Source organism: Ostrea edulis, chromosome 2 (genome assembly GCF_947568905.1).
Source record: "Ostrea edulis chromosome 2, xbOstEdul1.1, whole genome shotgun sequence".
In the NCBI taxonomy this organism is placed as follows: Eukaryota; Metazoa; Mollusca; class Bivalvia; order Ostreida; family Ostreidae; genus Ostrea; species Ostrea edulis.
Genome location: NC_079165.1, coordinates 91,238,895 through 91,262,214, shown reverse-complemented (window position 1 = coordinate 91,262,214; position 23,320 = coordinate 91,238,895). Strand labels below are relative to the sequence as shown.

Genomic DNA, 23,320 nt, shown 5'->3' with positions numbered 1-23,320 from the left:
CCCGTGTGGAGTTTATTTTATTTTTTTGGTGGTTGCCAAGAAAATGCTTCAATATGTTCTCAAAATATTTTGTAAATCATTCGGACTGCCTTAAGTTTAGAAATGGCTTATTCTACAGAATTTTCATGAGACTCGTAATTCGGAGTTTTAGCTGAATGTTCGTTACTGAAATGATTGTCATGATCTTGAATCAAGAGGGCTGGGAGATGTAAGTTATGCTTTAGCTACAACTGCTTCCTTGTTTCAAGTGGCTTGAAACCTTGGTATTTGGTGTGTCAATGAATGATCTTAAATGGGGAGGGGTGTGTTTGGAAGGTCTTGTTAATGTGATTATGAGCTTGAATATGTTGCTGAAATGACCTGTTGTGAACAGAGTACAGAATTTGTACTTTGATTTATGTACATGAACTTCGGATTGACAAGATTGCTGAATGTGTACTTGTTTTAGTAGGATTCAAATTTTGTGATCTGTGGCTGGACTAAAATGTGAAAATGAAATCTGTCCGTTGTCATGCATAGTAGAAGAGGTTAAATTATGAATACACCAAATAGTGCATGAGCACCCTTTGCTCCAAATTTTAGTTACACTAAATTAAGTTCACATACATGATCTAGGTGTCTCAAGAAATTTTCACCACCAATAGCAAAGGAACAGTATATGAAAGAGGGTATGACTACAACTAAAAACCATTCACAAGGATAACATTTGGAGTGTATATTGATGATGAAGAGAGATTTAAAGGGATTGATTGAATATTGTTTAATGCCCCTCAAGAGAATATTTCACCCATATGGATGTTGCCACTGCTGGTGAAGGGCTGCTAAATTTAGGCCTATGCTCGGCACTAACGGCATTTGAGCAGAGAGGGATCTTTATTGTGCCACACCTGCTGTGACACTGGACCTCGGTTTTGCGGTCTCATCCGAAGGATCGCCCCATTAGTCACCTTACGACAGCAAGGGGTACTGAGGACCTCTTCTAATCCAGATCTCCACAGGACGATTTAAAGGGATATATCTTGAAATGAAAAACAGGTTGGAGTTTATTTAGAATATAGAATCTTTTGAGGACCTATTCTAACCCAGATCTCCACAGGACGATTTAAAGGGATATATCGTGAAATGAAAAACAGGTTGGAGTTTATTTAGAATATAGAATCTTTTTCAGAAATCTGCAATCAGTTCTAATATTTTGATCTAACTTATCAGACCCATTCCTTCAAATTATCAAGTTGGGGTTAGGTTGGAGTACAGGCATGTTGTAAAATTTGAATGCTTTGTGAATTTGATGCAATCATAAATTTGTAGACCGAGTGCACAATCTTAATAGTTGATATATACTGAAAATGATATCAAAAAAGTAGTACAATTTCCTTTACCTTGTAGACATTGGACTTGATAGGCAGGTAGATGATGCCTGTTGTTTTCTGTCAAAAGGTTGGGGTTTCTGCTATGTAGTGCAAACCCATTGGCATTCGACTGATAGCCATGGTGTGGTGTATGTAATTTCGTGACAAGATGACCAATAGTTGTTCGAGAATACCCTTTACCTATTCTTACTTCTTACAGGCAGGTTCGGGTTGGTTGTTGGTTTGATTTCAAAGGTTGTGGAGATTCTACAAGACTCGGTAATCCTTGTCAAACTTTCTTCAAAGCAGGATTTGATTTTTATGGGTATAGAGAACCCATTACCTGATAGTCATTAAGATGAAAAGATTTCTTGCTTAGTGAATTGAAGGTCATTCAAGAAGTTGTGTGACTGATCAAAAGGTCAGGTCATTGTCAATTTGTCCTGGGCATATTGTGTCACCTCCTTAGAACTATGTATTTAGGTACTTGTAGAGGTTAGGCAATGGAGGAAAAACATTCCAACTTATTAAGGCTTAGCATTGAAGACTAATTATTATTGTCTGCCCATCATCAAAACTCCAGCATGACTTCAAATTCAGAAATTTAGTGGATTGGAGGTAAAATTTATGAAATACTGTCCTGAATTGGGATTGTGCTCTTATCTGTGAATTCATGGGAATGATGATCAAAGAAGATGATGTTTAGGTTTTCAGATCACAGAATTGGAATATATGTTCAACCTAGATGATGTTTAGGTTTTCAGATCACAGAATTGGAATATATGTTCAACCTGTAGAATTTGTATTTGGGACAAGGATAGTGGATGGTCAAAGGCAAAGCTTCTATAGATATTGAGGTCATTATTTCAAGGTCACAACAGCACTTGTATATGGGGCCAGTCTGAAAAATATATTTTGTCATGATTTTTGTATCAAGCAACATGAAGGAGAATTCCATTGATTGAAGTTTATTTCACGAAGCAGAAGGAATGCTGTTGTCAGTTGATTTCTTGCAGAATTTATATGATGCATGTAAATCGGGGCAGATGCTCATCTGGAACTCTAATTTCAGGGTCCCCAGACAAGAAGGCCAAAGTAAAGAAAAACCAAAAATTCAAATCCCTAGGGAGGGGACACGGAGCAAAGGTAGTAGTAAACATATTTACCTTTATTTAGATAAATCTAGTAGAACTGTTACAAACTTTTGCTTAATATATATATGTATATATAAAGTCAAAAAAATAAAATCCAATACTCAAATTTTTATAGCACTTTTGACCTGCCGGCTCGTCGGTAGATTTTCAAACAATTTCAAAAGTTACACTATGATGTCGTGCTCAAGACGTTATGTGGGCAACGTTAAACATAATACAGTTATGATTGTGGCCTCAGAACATTATACAATGCTAATGTAAGGCACTTCTATAGATACAGAAATTTTAACAGTTCCATTATAATATATAGTTCAGTGATAGTTTAATGTTCTGACGTTACAATCATGACTGTATTGTGTTTAACATTGCCCACATAACGTCACTAGGATGACGTCATAATGGAACTTGTTTACATTGTTTAAAAATTTACTGCAAAGCCAGCAGGGCGATAGTGCTATAGATAAAAGTTTGAGTACTGGATTTTATTTTTTACTTTATTATATCCCGATACCAAGAAAAAAGAATTTAGTGAATATGTATATTGGACTTTAAAATATTTCGAACTTGAATGTAAACGTTGGAATTCAGATCAATCTAACACGTCTAGTTTGATGAGTGAATATCCCTTTCCCGTAAAACCGTCCATATTTGTCGGTCAGGATAGTATTTAGCTGTGACTGCTTTGTGTAGTTTGACATTGTAATGTTTATTTGTGTATGATGCATGCCACATTTTTAAGTTTAAAAATCAAAACAAATTCAAGTTGGGTTGTTAATATTTTTTGAGGAAATTATTAATTAATTGACAAGGATGATGAAATGTCGTAAACAATTTTTAAATATCGGTGTCCTCGCTGCACATATGATTACGATGAGAGTAGAAGACTCTTGGATCACTAATTTGTTTACATTTATAGATGGCCCCAGGAAGCCCTGCCATGTCTCCACCCATGAAAATTCACATAGGAGGTAGCAACACAGTGATGGTGTCACCACAGCCACAGTTACAATCCCCACCACCTCTTGTTCACAATGCCTCGCACTACTCGGGTCAATCCATGATGCCTACTGCACCACTCACCTCTCAACCTCCACCACTTTTACATAACACTCAGACCTCTGGGACTGTCCTCCCCAGCATAAACAGTTTACCAACGCCAGTCATACAACCCAACACATCAGCCATAGGTGAGTAGGGAGACGCTGGGGAGAAGAGAACTTTACGTTGATAACTGAGCAGATTTAATTCTTATTTGATACATGTATGTTACTCGTTCCAGAAGCACCAGTTGTGCGTCCAATGACTCATTCACTTCCACAACAACCTAGTCGACCTGTTGCCTTGGCAACGGCAAAACCAGTTGCTAAATCTACCAGTGAGTATAAGACATGTAGATGTATGAATTGCAGTATTATGAAGAAAGGGACTAATAGAGATGTTGTTTGTTGCAGTTCCAGCTGTGAATCCCCCTCCCAGCATAGCTAGTAAACCTATAGTAATGCCGGTCTCTTCACCTATGTCTACAAATTCCCCCCAGGAACAAAAGTACTACCCTGATGCCAGACCAATATCACCTCCCATGGGAATGTCACTGCCAACCAATCCTGTTGTCATTGAGCGTCAAAAAGACTCTGGGATGGCCAAATTCTTCATCAGTGATGATGATTCCAGTGATAGTCCCAAAACTAGTCCATCAAAATCTGCACCCCCAGCTCCTCCTGGGGCCACTGTCTGTGAGTGAAGCACATCACTTAATCTGCCATTTACTGTTCTATCATGCTACTGATGAGTAACTTTGCACTCTTCACTAATATTTTGATATTTAAATGGATTTTATATCTTGTAGATTGTGTAACAATTTGTTGTTTTCATCATTCTTTTACTTCTATAGCCTACTCTTCAGTGTAGATCACAGTAATCTCATTTTGAATTAATTATTCTCCCCATATTTGTCATGATATACTACATGTCTAATGATTCCCACAGCAGCTTCAAAAGGGCAGGGAAAATTAGTACCTCAGACAGGGGCAGAAGGGAACCCTCGCTTGGTTCGGGGTATTAAACATCACATCCTCACAAGTCAAGGTTTTGTGATTTGGAATTGTATTTGTTCATGAAAATGCTCAATGCACTCTTCAAAAATTGTACAATTATAAAACAAAGTAACAATGAATGAAATAATTCTTTTTAATCTGTTGCCAAGGAAACAAAGCCCGGTGGGTAGTAATTTTATATGGTTTCTTAAATGTTTATGGTCCAAATATTATGTTTAAAATGAAATTTTTCTGACGTAGACCTTGTAAAGCTGCTCAATATGCATTTTTTGTTGCCATGGCAACCAATTTAAATTTTATTAAAGATATAAAAAGTAATATTTTTTGTGTTTTGAAATAAAAAATTTCTACCAACTAGTATACTCTTATAGATAATACTCTTTCTAAGAATTCTACCAGCTTTTTACCCCATAAGTTTGCCTCGATTAGTTTTTATAACACTGATATTCCCGTTTGTACAAAGATCACGTAAATGTAAACCATCACAAAATTAAGCCCATCTGGTCAAAAAACAACACGGGCGATTTTTTTAAAAAGCCAATTTTCAAAAGGTAAATTCCTACTGAATATACTGATATGCAACGTGATTTTGTTTGCTACATGCCAAAATGTCGCAAACCTTACTTTAAGTTATTTGTTACTCATAAATGAAAATATTTTAACTCCTGTTTTTGTTAACTGTTGATCGAATACATGCAATTCCCCATCACTTAAAATTTTCGTACGGAAGATCAACACTGAAAAACGTTATTTGAAAGTTTAATTGAAGCTGTGCGAAGTTTCAGGAATTTCTGTGCCTTGTTTTGAAATATTGCACAGAGTCAATTGACACCGGAATAATGGTTAATTGATATGGATTAAGTTATATTTTACCCGTATATATTAAAAATTTATTTTGATACGGTAAAATAGTCTTGTCACACGATCTCTGCGAAATTGAGTTGTCTCTCTTGTTTATCTGATTTACATATCGCTAATTATAGATATTATACCTAACAACTTTTGACGTATCAGAAGAATTTTAATAATCTTCTAGATATTATTAAGAATGTTATTTCCATAGATGAATACTTCGTGTTCGTGTTTTAAAAATGAATTTCCAAGTATATTTGTGTGCAACATGGCCGGGGAATTACTACACAAATTGATAATAGAACTGACATCTCTCTTGTGATAAAAGCAGTGAAGGAATGGTGTGCCACGAAATGACATGGGTTTCAAATGGCTTTTCTCAAACTGCTTATAATAACCCCTTCATACTTCTTGGGGTACACAAGAGCGCATGCCAATCCGCGCATCTAGCTAGCTAGGTTCACTTCAGTCGTGTACCGATTATAAGTGGTTCACGTAAAAGCAAAACGGTAAATGCATATATATAGTGATGAAAAGAAAACGGTCACCTTTTTTTTTTTCAAATTGAAAAACTTGTCACAATATCGTACCGAACAAATTTCGCGAGATTGAAGTAGTATAAACTTTTTTTGAAAATGATACCATACTTAGACAGTTTCTACGGATGTTTACCGTTATCACGTGCTTCCAATTATCGGATTAGACACCAGTGATCAATTACGATCTGTTTAATTTACCTGGTCAAATACTGCATGATTATGATCTAAAACGAACTTCACAAAACAGACGTTTGTAATTGGGGTACAAAAAGGGGAATTTTTGTGTTGTCTTCAATGGCTAAAGGGCGGCGATTTTTTGTTTCAAATTTAGGAAAGGGCAGAGGGGCGGCAGCAAAAGGCGGCAGGGCGGGGCGCCCCTCTGAAACTGTTTAAGGGAATCCCTAATGTCAGTTTGCAGTAGAGCATGTGTAAGGGCAAAATATACATGTTATTCTCCAGTTTAGTTTAAAAGATTAATATCAAAATTTAATGGCAAGTCTTCTGTTTATTGAGCAGCTGCCAGCGGAGTTGGTGTGTCATTTGGTGTTGGAGGACCAAGTCACATGGGTCATCATCAGATGAATGATGTGAACAAAAGGCCTGATCCAAGCAAAAGTCAGTCCCAGCAAATCAAAAAGGTAGATATCCATGTTTTTCTTAGTCTTACTACTGTATTAAGAGAAATGTATTAATATATAATTCCATTTTGAATGTCTCTAGCTTGCTAGGGATCGCATGCTAAGTGATTCTTTTACTACTAGAGCTATAATTTTCTGAATATGTCTGTATTTAGCAGGATGGTGTGAAGATGAAAAATGCAGCGTCTTGGTCAAGTCTGGCGGCTGGAGGAGGATCAAGTTCTGTCAAGAAGTCCAACGCCATGCAGACATTTGAACTTTATCGCAAGCAGGCCAAAGAAAAGGAAGAAAGGGTAGGAACATTGTAGCTGTATCATGTATTTATCTCTGAGTACCAAAATTTAATTTGCTTATATGTACAGTACATTTCTTTTATTTTTGTTTTTACACCCCCCAACCCCCCCACCCACCCCCAGAACTTCGTTCTTGACTGAATTTAAGGTATATAGGAATCACTCTGTCTGTGCAGATTCGTGTACGGGCCATAACTTCTTTGTTCTTTGACATAGGCATACCATATTTGACACACAGGTGGATCACCATGAGACGATGTGTCACGTACCTTCATGACCTCTATGTGACTTTGACCTTAAGGTCAAAATTTAAAAAAAAAATTACAATGGATTTGTGTCCGCACCATAACTTCTTTGTTCTTTGACACAGGCATACCATATTTGACACACAGGTGGATCACCATGAGACGATGTGTCGGTACCTTCATGACCTTCATATGACCTTGACCTCAAGGTCAAAATTAAAGGTTTTTTACATTGGATTCGTGTCAGGGCCATGACTTTGTTCTTTGACAGTCGTACCATAAAACATGGGTGTATCACCATGAGACTATGTGTCATGTACATTCATGACCTCTTTATGACCTTGACCTTTGATCTCAAGGTCAAAATTATAGATTTATACCATGGATTTGTGTTCGGACTATATCTTCCATTTTCTTCTATAAAGGCATACCATATTTTTACACTCAGGAAAGAGGTAATTTATACCTATTAACAACACCCTTTGGGAGATTGGGGTAAGCGGGGGATATTCTTAGGATTAGCATTGCTCACAGTACCTCTTGTTTGTATTATTGTAAGTTTGATATTTTAGGAAAAGGCCATTAAATTCCAAGAAGAACAAAGAAAGATGTATAAAGTAAACATGGAAAGGGAAAGGCAGAGGGAAGAGAGAGAAAAGTTGAGGTAGGACTTAAATTTGTAATAAATACATTTGTAGGTTTCGTAAGTCAAACAACGAGTGTTGTATATCGATATAAATACATTTGTAGGTTTTGTAAGTCAAACAACTTGTTGTACATCGTTATAAATACATTTGTAGGTTTCGTAAGTCAAACAACTAGTGTTGTACATTGTTATAAATACATTTGTAGGTTTCGTAAATCAAACAACTAGTGTTGTACATCGTTATAAATACATTTGTAGGTTTCGTAATAAGCCAAACAAGTACAGCATTGTTTGCAATGTTTGGTTCAGAATTGAATTGAAAATTCATTAATTGGAAAAAGATGAACAAGGATGCTTGATGATGTATATCATGGATTAATTTTGTGTATTTAGGGAAAGAGATAAAACTAAATGCCTGATAATGAACTTGTGAGGATATTATTTTATGGTATTAAGTTTATGTATTTAGGGAAAGAGAAGAGGAGGAAGCTCTAGAAATGGCACGAAGAGCTCAGCAAGAACAAGAACAGCGCAGACAGCAACTAGAAGCGGAGAAGGTGGCAGCTGCAAAGGAGAGGGAGAGGAAGAAGGAGCAAGAAAGACGCAAGCGGGAAGCTGTATGTATAGTGATGATATATTTTATTCTTGATGATTTTATAACTGTCGGTGCAATCAGTTTTATGCCTTTAGATTGAAGGGCATTTTGTTTTCTCTTGTCTCTCACTGTCATTCTGTCTAAAATTTCAACCTTGCTCATAGCTTTTGAATGGTAAGGGATAGGGATCTTGTATTTCTGTTGTGCATTCCTTGTGACAAGAATTTTCTTTTGGTACCAAAGTTTAAAAAACTTTCCTGACACTAGGGGTATAACAATAGCTCTTCAGGAACATCCATACTGAAAAACTTAGTCAACCAGCAAGACCAAGAAAAATTTAGGTTCTTGAGCACTTGTCAAGTTATAAATCCCTGCATCATTTCAAAATTTTATCAATTTTTTACAGAATTTTCTCTCTACTGTCTCCATTTGTGTTAAAATTTCAATTCATTCTTAAGGATGTATGCTACACTAGAGAAATTTGATATGGATGAAAAGTGGAGGACATTGAAATTGAAAACTTTCAAATTTACTCAATTTAGTCAAAAAATGCAGTTTTAGTAGAAAACAATCTTAAAAAAAATAAAAACCCTGCTGGACTCTTAACCCGCGATCTATAGTTCAGTAGTCGATGTGTTAACCTACTGAGCTACTCAGCTAGGCAATGATTTTTTAAATGAATAGGCAAATATTGCTGATATTTAAATTTTCATTCATGTTTTAAGGTACTCCGTCCCTCAGGTGCAAAAAAATGAAGATGTATTTTTTTACCATTATTGTGAAGCTTTTCATACGGACTTGTTATTATGACAAAGAATTGATAATTATTTACCATTGTATCCAGGTGATCTTATGAGATAATTGATCATTACGTATACAGTAAATAATAGAAAACAAAAAGAATTATCTCAGTTTCATCAAATTGTATTTCATATACTGTATGTTGACTTGTTTGCTGCCTAAACAAAATATCCATTGGGTGAAAGGATTACAAAAATAAAAATAAATTGCATTGTATCCAGTAAAATATAAAAGATAATGACTGAAATCAATAGGACATCAATTTTCAGAATGTAGTGTTATCTCTCTTCCATGAATTTGAACACAGCAGTAATGATAGATGTGCGCTTTGTAATCCTGGGCTTGCCCTGAAAATTCTCTGTAAATAAGCTGTGTATCCCATCATAGCCTCTTCTCTGATGTGCTATCTGCAGATGTTTGAAACCTAGTCCTGAAAAAGATATCTTTTTACACATGCTTTCAGAAATAATGTGATTTTCAACTAATGGCATAAGAGTATGTAGATTTTTTTTTGGAAGTTTCCATCTGCTTTATGATATCAATGATGTACTTCGTAGTAAAACTATACTGAAGATAAAATAAGTCAATATTGTGATGCTCAACAACTTTCTGGAGATATCTACAGTCTTCAACTGCATCATGTGCACTAAAAGTACACCCAAGAATATCCTTTACCAAAGTCTCCAAAGAAAAGTTCAGATGGGATCCTGATGCATGTTCGTTCAGCATTGGCAAGGTGTCACAAAACCCACAAATAATCTTTCCATATTCGTCTTTCCCACTATTCAGAACAGATCTACTAAAAATAAGGCTGTCAAACTTCCTTCCATTATGAGCAAACAACACTGGATCATTGATACCAGAATTCTTCAGCCAATCAAAGAATGATACCAAGCACTTCTCTAGAGAAACAGCTAGTAAAGGAATGCCATTCTTGTACAGCAATGTACCATCAAAAGTTAGTCCTGTGATCTTTGATGCCACTGGATTGATGTTGTTTGTTGGAAAAACATACTGATTGAATTCAGTTTCTCCACACCTTGCTGCCAGTTGAATGATGTCAGCTGATAATCCTGAAAAAGTATGTTTACCAGTTGGAATGATCGTCAGTTCATCGCACTTCCTGCATCTCGCATACAGTAAGCTGGCTAGTCCATAACGTCTCTCTTTCTCAGTCAACAAGATCCAAAGGCGTATGACACAGAAAGCACCCTCTTTGCAAATGATCCACCAGTATTGAAAATTCAACAACTCTTCTGCCTTGGAACAGGTCAAATGTCTCTTTATTTTCATCATATTCATCTACCTGTGCTAGTGGATCTTCGCTGTAGACATCGATGAAGTCAGGGTGGTTGTTATTTGCATCGATACATGTGCTAATGGTTGTAGTAGCAGTAGACGAGGCTTTCTTGAACCGACCTTTCTTATCTCTTTCTCGTATACAATTCCCCTCCATTTCCGTTTGTTTACATCTGTGAATTCTTATTCTTTTTTCAAAGAAGAGTTCCAAAAAATATAAATGCCGGAATTTATGATATGAATAAACTTTTTCCGGATTTTACGCGAGTTACCAAACATTGCTGAGGATTGGAGTCCCTTAAAAGGAAGTCAGCCATTATGACGATGTAAAGTACCTCCTTAAAATGGATGATGTACCACCGTTCATTGATATGAACTAAAGGTGGAGGATCTATTCTCCAAATGAGGGGCAGAGTTTTCGTTTTTGCAGCAAGTCTAGTCCTCAGTATTTGTAGCTTTTATGTGATTCAAACTTTACATGTAATGGATAATATACATGTATCTTTGGATGCACACAACTTTAAGGACTGAGATGCTGTACTCTACCCTTACCTGTAATTTCTGGACTTGTGAACAGGTTGTTGGGGGGGGGGGGGGGGGGGGGGGGGGGGGAGTCTTAGTGTGAACTATGCAAACTCAGTTTTGTCAAAGATTGAACATTTGATCTTGCCCCTAAAATAATTTTTCAGATTAAGTAATAAGATCAATAGATATTCTACTTGGAAAAAACATTTATTTTCAACACATGGCAATTGGATGCTTTGATGTCTTTTACTGTTATATATACCCACATTTTCTTAAGAAATTCGGAAGTAACCATCTCTGGATACTGTTGATTGAATTAACAACTGCAAGTTGCGAGTTCTATCAAAAACTAAATTCCCCAAACCATCCCTCTCCTGTAACGCATTATTAAAGAAATTCAGCATTTCGTTAGCATTAGACGTGCTTCTATAACGTCATAATAAACCACAGCAAAGTTTGATTGTTAATGTTGCATTACTGGCGTACCTTTGAACCTATATCGCTGGTCCACCCCTAACTGCAGGTCCATGATTGCGATTACCCGCGGTACGAACGACACTCACTTCGTCAAAAAAAATAATAAATAAATAACTGACTCGCCCTAAATTGCAATAAAATCAGTAGCAAAGAAGTTTTCAACACTTTGTTCGTGTTCAGACGAAATATGCTTCTCTTGGATTTTGTTGTTGTTGCAGTTTCTTGAAAGTCATTTCCCAAATCTACAAATTACAGACACCGATGGTACATTGTCAGGGGTACAAATATTTCGTCTTAATAAATTTTATCTGATTTCTCTATTATATCCACTTGACTTCTTTTTAATTTCATACTCGATAAACAGAAGCACATCCGGTGTGAGCTTCATTGGCGACACTTTCGGTGCAACAGTTCCCATGATTGACAATTTTATAACATGTGGCCTTTAAGACGCCTAATTTCTTACTGATTTTGCCATAAAATAAACCCTCAGCATGTAATTTTAGAATCAACGTCATTGTTTTAGTTGGTATTGGTTTTCCCTTTTTGCAGAGCCTCTTTCATCGTGCTAAAAGATTATGTAATTACATGCTAGTGTAAAGACACATGTGCCTGGCCTACATGTATATTAATTACACAAGATCTTATTTTTCAGATGGCTCACAAAATAGACATGAATGCTCAGAGTGAAATGATGGCTGCTTTTGAAGAGACTATGTAATGAAGAACAAAGTAGGGGACCCATGGATTCAAACATCAGAATATTTTTAAGTCATTTACTTTAGATATTTTCATAAGTATTTTTCATCTCCTAAATCCTGTTGTGCAATGACAAGCTGTAAAGCCAGTTCTTTTCCATAAGAAGCCAATATATTGTGGTTGTAGTCAATTCAATGCAAAAGTTGTATATTTTTGCATGCTAGAAACTAATAGACAAAAAAGATTCTTGAACCCCAGTATTGGTTGTAAATATCTCCCAAATGTTACCAATCCTGTGCTGGTTCATAGATGCATGTATTTGAATGTTTTAGATATTACTAGATTATTTATTTCACATCAAATGATGTGGTACATTAATGTATCCTTGTACAGATAAAAAGTGTTGTTCAACAACATTCGGTGGCTTATTTGCAGCATTTCTACTTTATTCATTGATATTTTACACATCATCACACACCAAGTTTTGTATATTTTCTCTAGTATGCATAATAAATCATCAGAACATTTTCTCTCATTATTCCACAGCAATTGCTGCAAGTGCATCTAGAAAATCCCAAGTACTGTAAACATGTGTAAACAAAGTGTTTGTGTGCAATGTACACAATATCAAAATACCAACTTAAATTCAACCTACTTTTGAAGTGAGAGGGTGCTATGTATTAATATGTTAGTTTAGCAAGTTTTTGTGTTCAAAAATAGAAAGTATATATATATTTTAAGTGGAGAAGTGCATGTGTGAGCCAATTGTTTATGGTACAGAAACGTACAATATATTTAAAAAGCTGCTACATTGTAAATACTATGTTTTAATAAACTTGCCTATTATTATATCTTGTTTGATTTTTTTATGATAGCATTTTGACTATTAAATTATAAATCTTGGGGTTAAAATCAATATTGTATTAGTAAACTTGTTTTTTCACATGAAAGTCATTACTTTGATAAGGAATTTGGGGCGGGAAAAAATTTATGCATTTTTCTATTGTCCAAGATGATGTGTATGCCAAAAATGTTACTATTGGAGATCTTTTGTTGAAAGTAATTTATTTAGTAGTTGTACATGTTGGAAATGAGAGTGATGCAGTAGATCATATGGCCTCTGTACATATCATTGTATCATCAGTGATCTTGTGCTTAAATATTTTTCATTCTGTACTTAGATGTTTTTTTATAAGATCCTACTTTGTGCTGTTTATGTGGTGACAACTACATTAGCTTTTTGTAGTCAAACAGATGTTGTGAATTACCTAGTGTGTTAATCTCTGGTAAAGAGACTATGGACCGGAGATCTCGCAATTAATCCATTCCTAGTTATCTACCTATTCACATGTATACCATTCTCTAAATAAACAAATTCCTATTTCTGGAGGCTGGTCATGTGACAGGGATATTAACAACAGATGTACTCTCAGGCATTATCTGCTAGATAATGTATTTGGAGTTTTCACATTAGTAGTGGACCTTCCAGAAGTAAGTCGATAATAAAACAATCAATTGAACATTCTTTCATCAATTCCTTGCTTATTATGTAAATGACTATCAGTTTTGTTATGTGGTACATGTATGTACAACCAAATAAAGATGGCAACATAACTATCATTCTTTTCATTTAATCAGTTGGACTTGCTGTATTTGCCAGTAGCTGACGGGATTATAGATCAATGCTGCACTAGTGTATTTGAAGCGTTTGGGAAATGCGATACGTTACAGAAAGCATAGTCTGTGTTTGTTGAAAATATAAAAATGCGCACGTATTATGCTATACCGCAGTCGTCCGTCTGTCCCTTTAACTTTTGTCTTCGCAACTCCTTATAAACCCTTTGGGGGATTTTGATGAATTTTGGTACAAAGAAAGATCACAATGTGGAGATGTGCATATTACAAGGGGAATGCTGCACCATTATTTTTGAAGGAGTTAGTGCCCTTGGGCTTCGATTTATTTTACTCAAGTACGTTGTCTTCGCAATTCCTTTTAAACCCTTTGGGGGATTTCAATGAAACTTTGTATTAAAAAAGGAAGATCCCGATGTGTAGATCTGCAAATTACGGGGAATGCTGTCCCACTATATTCGAAGGAGTTACAGCCCTTGGATTTGTTTAATGCAAAATACATTGTTAATGCAACTCCGACGAAATCCTTTTGTGGATGATCCTTTCTTGCTTGTTCAAATTCCTGGATCAATAATGTATGCGGGCGTATCATTTAGCGGTGCCCTATTTTTGCCAAAGGAAGTGGGGAATAACAAAAGAAATATATCTAAATGTAACATCCTATCAGTTCGTGGAAAATGAAGGGAATAAAACCCTGATACACTAGTAATGTCGTGCACACGCTAGGCTAAGCCTGGTGACCCAGTGACCTCCAACTTTCCTGCCATGTTTGCATTTGCTTATTGAATGTCACACATATAGGAGAAATCGTAGTCAATGGAAAATATTTTTTCTGATTAGCTTTAAGAGATACATACGTACATATCTCATCTTTCTGAAAATCTGTAAGAGATATATTTCGAACTTTGAGAGTTATATCTCTTACATTGATAGATATCTTTATGGTAAAAAAAAAAAAAAAATCCCCTAAAGGTTAAGAGCGATCTAAGTTGTCTTTGTAAATTGTGATTCCATATAGATATATATCTCTTCATTTCAGAGATATCAATAAGATGGGTACATATATTACTATACCATGTTATTCAATATTGTAAATAAATCTGCCCACAAGATCAAGAATTTTTTTTTCTTTTTGTGTTCAGTAGCCAAAATAGTTTTTGCTCATTATCTAATATAGAAATTTTTGGAATTTTTTTTCTCTCTACAAAATCAAATATTTCTTTTATTTCGTTATCATATTTTTCACGTTATTAAAAATGTATTTCATTTTCAATGATATTAGACTTACATTTTGTGCATAATCGGTCCTCTCTAGGAATGTTGATAGACCTACTAATTTCAATTTTTTCCTATGAGAAGAAATTCTTAACTTGCTCAATGACTTTCTGTGATCAAAATTTCTAACTACAGAGAAATAATTTTCATGACCTCAGTTTTGTTTGAGCTTCACAATTAATTTGCTTTCATTATAGTTCTGTATATTTGAATACCGGTCTTTTACATAATATAATCCAATATTGTTTTATTACAGATCAATTTGACTTTATGTTTCCCATAAGTAACAAGTTCATCTCCGATATTCAAAATATTGCATAACTTATGTGTATATGCAAACCATGAATTCTTTCGAGTCAAAAATAAGATTTTTGCTACATTCAAATGCATCCTTGAGTCAAGGAAATCCAGTAGACAAATATGCTGTGGGCTTATACCTTATTAATACAATATTTACTGCTGCAGACAGTGACGGATTTAAGGAGAGCGCAGCCGGCGCCCCCCCCCCCCCCCCCACCCACCCCCCACCCCCAAAATTTCAAATCTAAGGTAAATGTGGTCTCTTGTTTAGAAAAATGTAAACGATAAAAGAAGCAAAATAATTTCTTCCACTCCCCCCCCCCCCCCCCCCCGGAAAATTTTCAAATCTAAGGTAAATGTGGTCTCTTGTTTAGAAAAATGTAAACGATAAAAGAAGCAAAATAATTTCTTCCACTCCCAGGGCAATAAATAACAACATCTTTCTGATTTATTGAATTACTTTCGTTGGGAAAACCCCAAAACCTTAAAATTTGCGTCATTTTATTGATTTCACTAGTTCTGTCAAAAATGATAGAAACTAGTAAGCATGACTACAGAGGAGACATGTTTCTATACAATCTATAAAATCAAGGAGCTTCGCCCCCTGGACCCCCATCAGGGCTTTGCCGAAAAAAAAATCTAACTCGTTATAACGGGTTAGTATCACGTTATAGAGAGTTAATTATCTCGTTATAACGAGTGAGTATCTCATTATAACGAGTTAGTATCTCTTTATATAACGAGTTAGTTATCTCATTATAACGACTTAATTATTTCGTTATAACGAGTTAGGATATTGTAATAACGAGTTGGTTATCTCGTTATAACGACTTAATTATCTCGTTATAACGAGTTAGTATCTCGTTATAACAAGATAATTAACTCGTTATAACAAGTCAAGATATTTTTTTACTCTTTCAAAATGAACCTAGCTGGCTTTCGTACTTTGAAAATTGATAGAAAACATATTGCAAAACTTATACGAAATTTTACTACGGTTTTTGATCTATTAACACCATCCCAATCAGGATTTAAAGAACTTCACTCTCGATCGTCAAACTTCACGTACAAAACTGACAGAATGTTGGCTAGATGCAATGGATCGTCGTGAACTAATTGGTATTACATTTATAGATATCAGTAAAGCATTTTCTTTAGTGAATTATTAGGGCCTCCGTGGCAGAGTGGTTAGAGCATCGTGCTCAACAATCACACGCTCTCACCTCTGGTCGACGCCGGTTCGAATCACGACAGTTAGGTGAGAAAGTTTTCGGAAGGTCAGTGGTCTCTTCCTAAGCACATTGTACCTGGGTTCTCTCTTCCACCAATAAAAACTGGGCGCCACCATATAACGGAACAAGAGTACCGCAAACGGTACATAATACGCCCGTGAAATGCTTACATAGGGTGTTTTTCTTGAGGCTGTGACAAACTTTCATAGGAAGAAAGGGTCTTAGCTTAAAAATCGAATTTCCGCAAAAAGGACCAAGTTCAACAACCTGTAATTTTTTTTCAAAAATGGAAGAAAATCAAAATCCTTCCCCAGATGCACAATTTCAATACCCATACAAACACTCCACAAAATAAGATGGTCCTCACTTGAAAACTGTGGGAGGAGTTGGGTGGACAAATTATGTACCCTCCATAGAATATTAATTTCCAAATAGACTAAGTTCAACAACCTGTAATTTTCTCAAAAATTGTAGAAAATCAAAATCCATTCTACATATACATCTTCAATACCCATACAAACACTCCACAAAATAAGAAAGCTCTCATTTGAAAACTGTGGGAGGAGTAGGGCGGACAAATTATGTACCCTCCATATAATAATTATTTCCAAATAAAGGGGCAAAACTCCTGGAAAAAAGGTCAAAATGGATCAAAATTGCAGTATGATCTAGGGTGACCCACAAAGAAGCTACACAGCAAGTTTCAGCATATGTGGAAGGGAAATGAAATTATAAAGAGAAAACCCCGAACGGACGGACGGATGGACATTGCTGTACCATAATACCCAGTGACGGGCGTATAAAAATTGTTGAGTGTGGCGGAAAACATCAATCAATCTCTCAATCTAGAGAAATTAATTCAATACCAATTTGACCACATGGCTATTAAGTCTTTAGATCATATAATAAATAATAATAATACCATATTATATCTTAATAGCAGGAAACATTGTGTAAAATTGGAACGTGTTTTTGATATCTTGCCTGTCACAGCAGGAGTTCCACAAAGTTCTATTTTGGGTCCTCTTTTATTTTTATTATAAATGACCTTCCGTTGCATGTAAATAATTCAAATGTTGACATGTTTGCCGACGATGTTGCTCTACACTCTAATGGTCATAGTACGAGATGTTTAGAAAATGTACTCAGTTCAGATATTTGTGACATTGAGAACTGGTGCTCTCAGAATCAAATGGTGCTAAACGTAAATAAAACAAAATGTATGCTTATGGGTACACAGCAAAGAAAATCAAAATTAGAGGACCGAAATTTGAATTATTTCTGGCATCAAATTTTTAACTCTTAAACTTGTCGCTAGAAATAATTCAATTGAAAATGTTCAGACTGAGAAGCTTCTTGGTGTATACATTGATGATAAATTATTTTACACCATCATATTGACTCGGTGTGCAAATAACGTAAACTACAAATTATTTACACTACGCAATATAGGTTTCTATCCCTACATACCAGAAAGCTCTATTAAAATGCATGTATTTTGCCATCTATTAACTACTGCTTGACTATTTGGGGTAATACATCCAAACTTGGTTGGAAAAATATTTAAGGTACAAAAAAGAGCTGCAAAAATCATTCTGGATGGAAGTCCAGATTCCTCTTCTAAATCATTGTTTGGGAAACTTGGTTGGCTGACAGTTTATGACCTAGTTGATTTACACAAAAATATTTTATTATTTAAAATTGTTCGCGGTTTGGCTTCCGATCATCTTGGCGAGTTATTTGGATTTCAGTCCTCTGCTTCTTATCGTCTGCGTTCTGAATCAAATCAGACAGGCATATTGTCCATTTTTACCTCAATTCATCGACATTTCTGGCATGTCCCGTAGAATTGCATGAATTTACTTTGGCACATATGGATGTTTAAAAAACTGTTTGTTGTTACAGAGGAAAGTTTAGAGAAAAGAATACTTTTACTTCTCTCAACTTCTTTCAGGAGCGTTTTAAGTTTGGTCTCGGGAGAAAAAATTGGGTTTCGTTTTCTTGTCCCTGATGCCATATGACTCGCTCTAAGTATTGCGGCTATAGATACATGTACTAGACTAAGTATTGAACGCATGGATCATTCTAAATTGATGCGAATAAAATTGATAATCGATATCATTTGCGGGTCAAATCACTACAATGCAAAATTGCATAAACACAATACGTTTAAGACACGCACCTTTGTGTTAAAATATATACTTTGATGGATAGTAAGAACATCATGTTTAAATTTAATGTTTTTGCCATTTCTTATTAAAAAAAATAGTGTCATTTTCCCCCCCAAATAATATTTCTTGACACGGAATTACTAATATAACTTTAGACATCGCAATTTACGATATGACTACTAACTTACGATATGACTAAGATAGCTTCGGTTTACATCCTAAGATATGTCTAAGAGTGGTCATATTTAGATGTGTCTTGAGACTATTCTTAAGATAGTTTCATGAACATGCCCACTGGATTACAAAGTCACAAGTATAGATGCAGATTCTAATTGTGCCCTATACCTTTCAAAATGAACTCAACTAAAGTCAAACCCCAAGGTCATTATTTACGTTGCAAGGATATGGTTTAGACAATTGCTTAAGTAACTTGCATAATATAGTTACAGTATTTCACTGATTAAAATCACAAACAGTATGAAAAATGTGCAAATTGAAAAAAAGAGAAAGAAATTGTGGTTATAACCCTTTATTGAAATACAGGTTCTGAGGAATATTTTCCCCATATTTAGTCTGGACTTCTTCGTAGGCCTTAGAGTCTAATATTTTCAACTTGTCTGCTGAGATGGAACTGGAAAATAAAAAGATAAATGAATTATTACAGTTTTTGTAAATGTCTTTGATTAACGAATTTCTCTGATAACTTAGTTTGGGCCTTTTTTCTTATATGGTACTTATTATATTTATTAATATGGTACTTATTACATTTACTTATATGGTACTTATTATATTTACTTATATGGTACTTCCATAGAAATATGAATACTGATATTCTGCTCCTCATTCAATTTACAGGAAAATTTAATGACAGATTATTATTTTTGAACGATAAGATGTCACTCACCATCTCTGATTGAATAAGGAACAACCCACCGGGACCATCAGCAGCAAACTGTAAGTAGTGAGACATGAACAGTTTACCATGTTACATAGCGATACTAAACTCATGTCAAACTTATAATCCATAATATGTAATATATTACATACCAGTATCAATCTTGTTATCATGTGGATATCTTACATGCCAAACTTATAATCCGTGGATATCTTACATGCCAAACTTATAATCCGTGGATATCTTACATACCAAACTTATAATCCGTGGATATCTTACATGCCAAACTTATAATCCGTGGATATCTGTATACCAAACTTATAATCCGTGGATATCTTATATACCAAACTTATAATCCGTGAATATGATAGGTTATTCACACTGTGGATAACTGTGTGTTAATCTAAAGTGAAGTACAGGCATCAGCCTGGATACAGTGGATATGAGAGGTTATCCACACTGTGGATATCTGTGTGTTAATCTAAAGTGAAGTACAGCCCGGATACAAACCTCATCCCAGATAATAGGATCTGTAGAGGAGCATTAACAAAGCGTCCATAACGCAACATGAACACAGTCTTCTCCATCTTCTCCATCAGAATGGGTAAAAGTACTAGAAAGAAAAGTACTCAGACATTTCATTTGCTGCCTCACAAACTGAGCTAACACAACACCTACTTATTTGATCACTTCTGGTAGTTTTAAAACACTGTTATTACTGTATCTAAATTGTATTTTCTGACACTTCAATTTCCATGTTTTGTTGGTAGTACACTTATCGTGTTTCAATGTATTTCATTTCGTAATAAACACTGAGCTTTCAACATGATATAAATTTTGTATATCGGACAATAAATTCTGTATATCAGACAATAAATTTTGTATATCGGACAATAAATTCTGTATATCAGACAATAAATTTTGTATATCGGACAATAAATTCTGTATATCAGACAATAAATCCTGTATATAGGACAATAAATTCTGTATATCAGACAATAAATCCTGTATATAGGACAATAAATTCTATACTTTTAAAATCCTCGAGCTTTACTTTTTGGCACATTTTCATGTAACAAGTGGATCACTTAAATGAATAGAAATTTGGTGCTTTCATTTTTGACAAATAAAAACATGAGGCTCATGGACCATAATGCTCACCTGAGTCAAATTAACTCCACAGATGAATAAAATTCTGAACTTTCATCACAAATGATAACATGGCATGATCTGATTGATTGCTACATTAAAATTAATAGATCAATATAAACCAAGTTTATTAAAGACCAATAATAGAAAAGTAAACAACATTAATTATACCCCCATGCAAAGAAGTTACGGAGGGTACAATGTTTTTGACCCGTCCGTCAGTCCCTTTTTTGTCAGCACAACTCCTCTGAGACCGCTCAACAGAATTTTGTGAAACTTTGTAGTTAATAAGGACACACTGTGTAGATATGCATATCCCCAGGAAATTCTGACTCAATGTGTGTCCTTATTAACTACAAAGTTTCATGAAATTCTGTTGAGCAGTCTCAGAGGAGTTGCACTGACAAGAACAGGACAGACGGGCTCAAAATTCAAAGTTATAAAGGGACATAACTTCCAGAAAAATTACTGAATCAGAATTTCCTGGGAATATGCACATTTGCACAGTGTGTCCTTACTAACTACAAAGTTTCACGAAATTCTGTTGAGTGGTCTCAGAGGAGTTGCGCTGACAAGAAAGGGACTGATGGACCGACGGACTGACAGACGAGTCAAAAACATACCATCCGCAACTTTGTTACATGAGGTATGATAAGAAAATTGTTAGCAATAAATATCTGTGCAACATACATATCTTCAAGTTGTTTACAAAGGCCTTAGGTTGAAAACTGAGAGGAGTTAAATGAACAAACCATGCAATCCCTTTGTAATATTTCCTCAAAACTGACTAAATTCCCAAAAATTCAAGAAAATCAAAATCCTTACTATATGCACATCTTCAATACTCATACAAACATTTTGTAAAATAAGATCCTCATTCAAAAACTATGGGAAGAGTTAGAAGGACAAATCATGTACCCTCCATATAACATCAAATTTCAAAGAAAGGGGCAAAACTCCGGCAAGGTTGAAATACATCAAAATTGCAACATGACCTATAGTGACCACAAAGGAGGTACACAGCAAGTTTCAGCTTGATATGTGACAGAAAATAGAAACAGAAAACCCGGAACAAATTTCAGCTTGATATGTGACAGAAAAAAGAAAACAGAAAACCCGGAACAAGTTTCAGCTCGATATGTGACAGAAAAAAGAAAATAGAAACAGAAAACCCGGAACAAGTTTCAGCTTGATATGTGACAGAAAAAAGAAAATAGAAACAGAAAACTCGGAACAAATTTCAGCTAAAATGAATCACATGCTTTTTACTCATGTAGATTAATAAGGTGTTGCTGGGCAATGTGACATCATAACATTAATAAACAATAATCATAATAACAAAGGTTACCCCAATCTAATTAAAATTAGATCTTCCATCCGCTCCCCAGATATGTGCGATGTATCGAAAACTGGGGAGCGGATGGAAGATCTAATTTTAATTAAGATTGAGGCTACCCCAGTTGATATTTTAGAATGAAAATTGCTGATGAGGGCATAAAATGGCCCTTTATCACACTTAGTTCTTTAATAAAGACGTTAATTATGTGAAAAGTTGTCACCACTGCCGAGAGACAAACTTTGATCACTTGAGCTGAGAATTGAAGCATGTGTTAATTTATATCCACTTTGTGATTATATAGAATAAATCCCATGCTTTCAATGTTTGAGATTACACAGAATAAATCCCATGCTTTCATTGTTTGAGATTACACAGAATAAATCCAATGCTTTCATTGTTTACAGACAAACAACCTGGACATTTTATGTACTTTCTTAATCTCTGCTTACCCATGCTTGTACTTTCTTAATTTCTGCTTACTCATGCTTGTACTTTCTTAATTTCTGCTTACTCATGCTTGTACTTTCTTAATCTCTGCTTACCCATGCTTGTACTTTCTTAATCTCTGCTTACCCATGCTTGTACTTTCTTAATCTCTGCTTACCCATGCTTGTACTTTCTTAATCGCTGCTTACCCATGCTTGGAGCACAGATGACAATTCTGGAGAATACAACTTGACTTATTCCTTTCACAGACGCATACTGTAATCATAACATATAAAAGATATACTCGATGCAATCTCGGGTTTGAATCATCAGTATAGATGTACACTACATAATTAAAACAAGAGGCCCAAGGGCCTAGAATCGCTCTTCTGATAAATTGTACAACCCCACCATTTCTATTCTTAGCCTCTTAGTATTCTAAATCTTTAGTTAAATCCTAAGAATTCAAAAAAGTAGGTCAATGTGACCTACTTTTTGGTTTACACATTTTGAGAACCCAAGAAATATCAACTGACAAAGTTTGATGATTTTAAGCCAATTAGTATCTGAATATTGAAATATAGCTGTCAAATTCCAATCGTAGGTCATGGTGACCTACTTTTTGGTCAGCGAACTCCAAACATGCAAGACCCATCAACTGACAAAGTTTGATGACTGTAGGTCAAATAGTATCTGAAATATATAAATACAGCCATCAAATTCCAAAAGTAGGTC

General features: G+C 35.1%; 2 protein-coding genes across 16 annotated transcripts in view; one reads left to right on the top strand and one right to left on the bottom strand.

Annotated features, from left to right (window-relative positions):
• LOC125680607 (bromodomain-containing protein 3-like) overlaps window positions 1–13,780 on the top strand; it is a 35,590-nt gene extending 21,810 nt beyond the window's left edge. For 13 of the 14 annotated variants that reach the window (XM_048920290.2, XM_056155433.1, XM_056155440.1 and 10 more), the window contains exons 16-24: window positions 2,422–2,495; window positions 3,420–3,690; window positions 3,783–3,878; window positions 3,955–4,236; window positions 6,465–6,586; window positions 6,742–6,879; window positions 7,697–7,788; window positions 8,240–8,387; window positions 12,123–13,780. In XM_048920290.2, the coding sequence (XP_048776247.2) occupies window positions 2,422–2,495; window positions 3,420–3,690; window positions 3,783–3,878; window positions 3,955–4,236; window positions 6,465–6,586; window positions 6,742–6,879; window positions 7,697–7,788; window positions 8,240–8,387; window positions 12,123–12,188 (1,289 nt within the window). In that variant the 3' untranslated portion in view covers window positions 12,189–13,780. Of the gene's footprint in view, window positions 1–2,421; window positions 2,496–3,419; window positions 3,691–3,782; window positions 3,879–3,954; window positions 4,237–6,464; window positions 6,587–6,741; window positions 6,880–7,696; window positions 7,789–8,239 lie in introns of all 14 variants that reach the window. The other variant, XM_056155429.1, reaches the window with a different exon arrangement.
• Window positions 13,781–19,289: 5,509 nt separating this feature from the next.
• The window catches only part of LOC125678299 (sideroflexin-2-like), a 26,943-nt gene continuing 22,912 nt past the window's right edge, over window positions 19,290–23,320 (bottom strand). For both annotated transcript variants that reach the window (XM_056155427.1, XM_048916650.2), the window contains exons 8-11: window positions 22,795–22,861; window positions 20,182–20,284; window positions 19,681–19,728; window positions 19,290–19,407 (exon numbers count right to left, since the gene is read on the bottom strand). In XM_056155427.1, coding sequence (XP_056011402.1) covers window positions 19,296–19,407; window positions 19,681–19,728; window positions 20,182–20,284; window positions 22,795–22,861 — 330 coding nt within the window. In that variant the 3' untranslated portion in view covers window positions 19,290–19,295. The remainder of the gene's footprint in view (window positions 19,408–19,680; window positions 19,729–20,181; window positions 20,285–22,794; window positions 22,862–23,320) is intronic.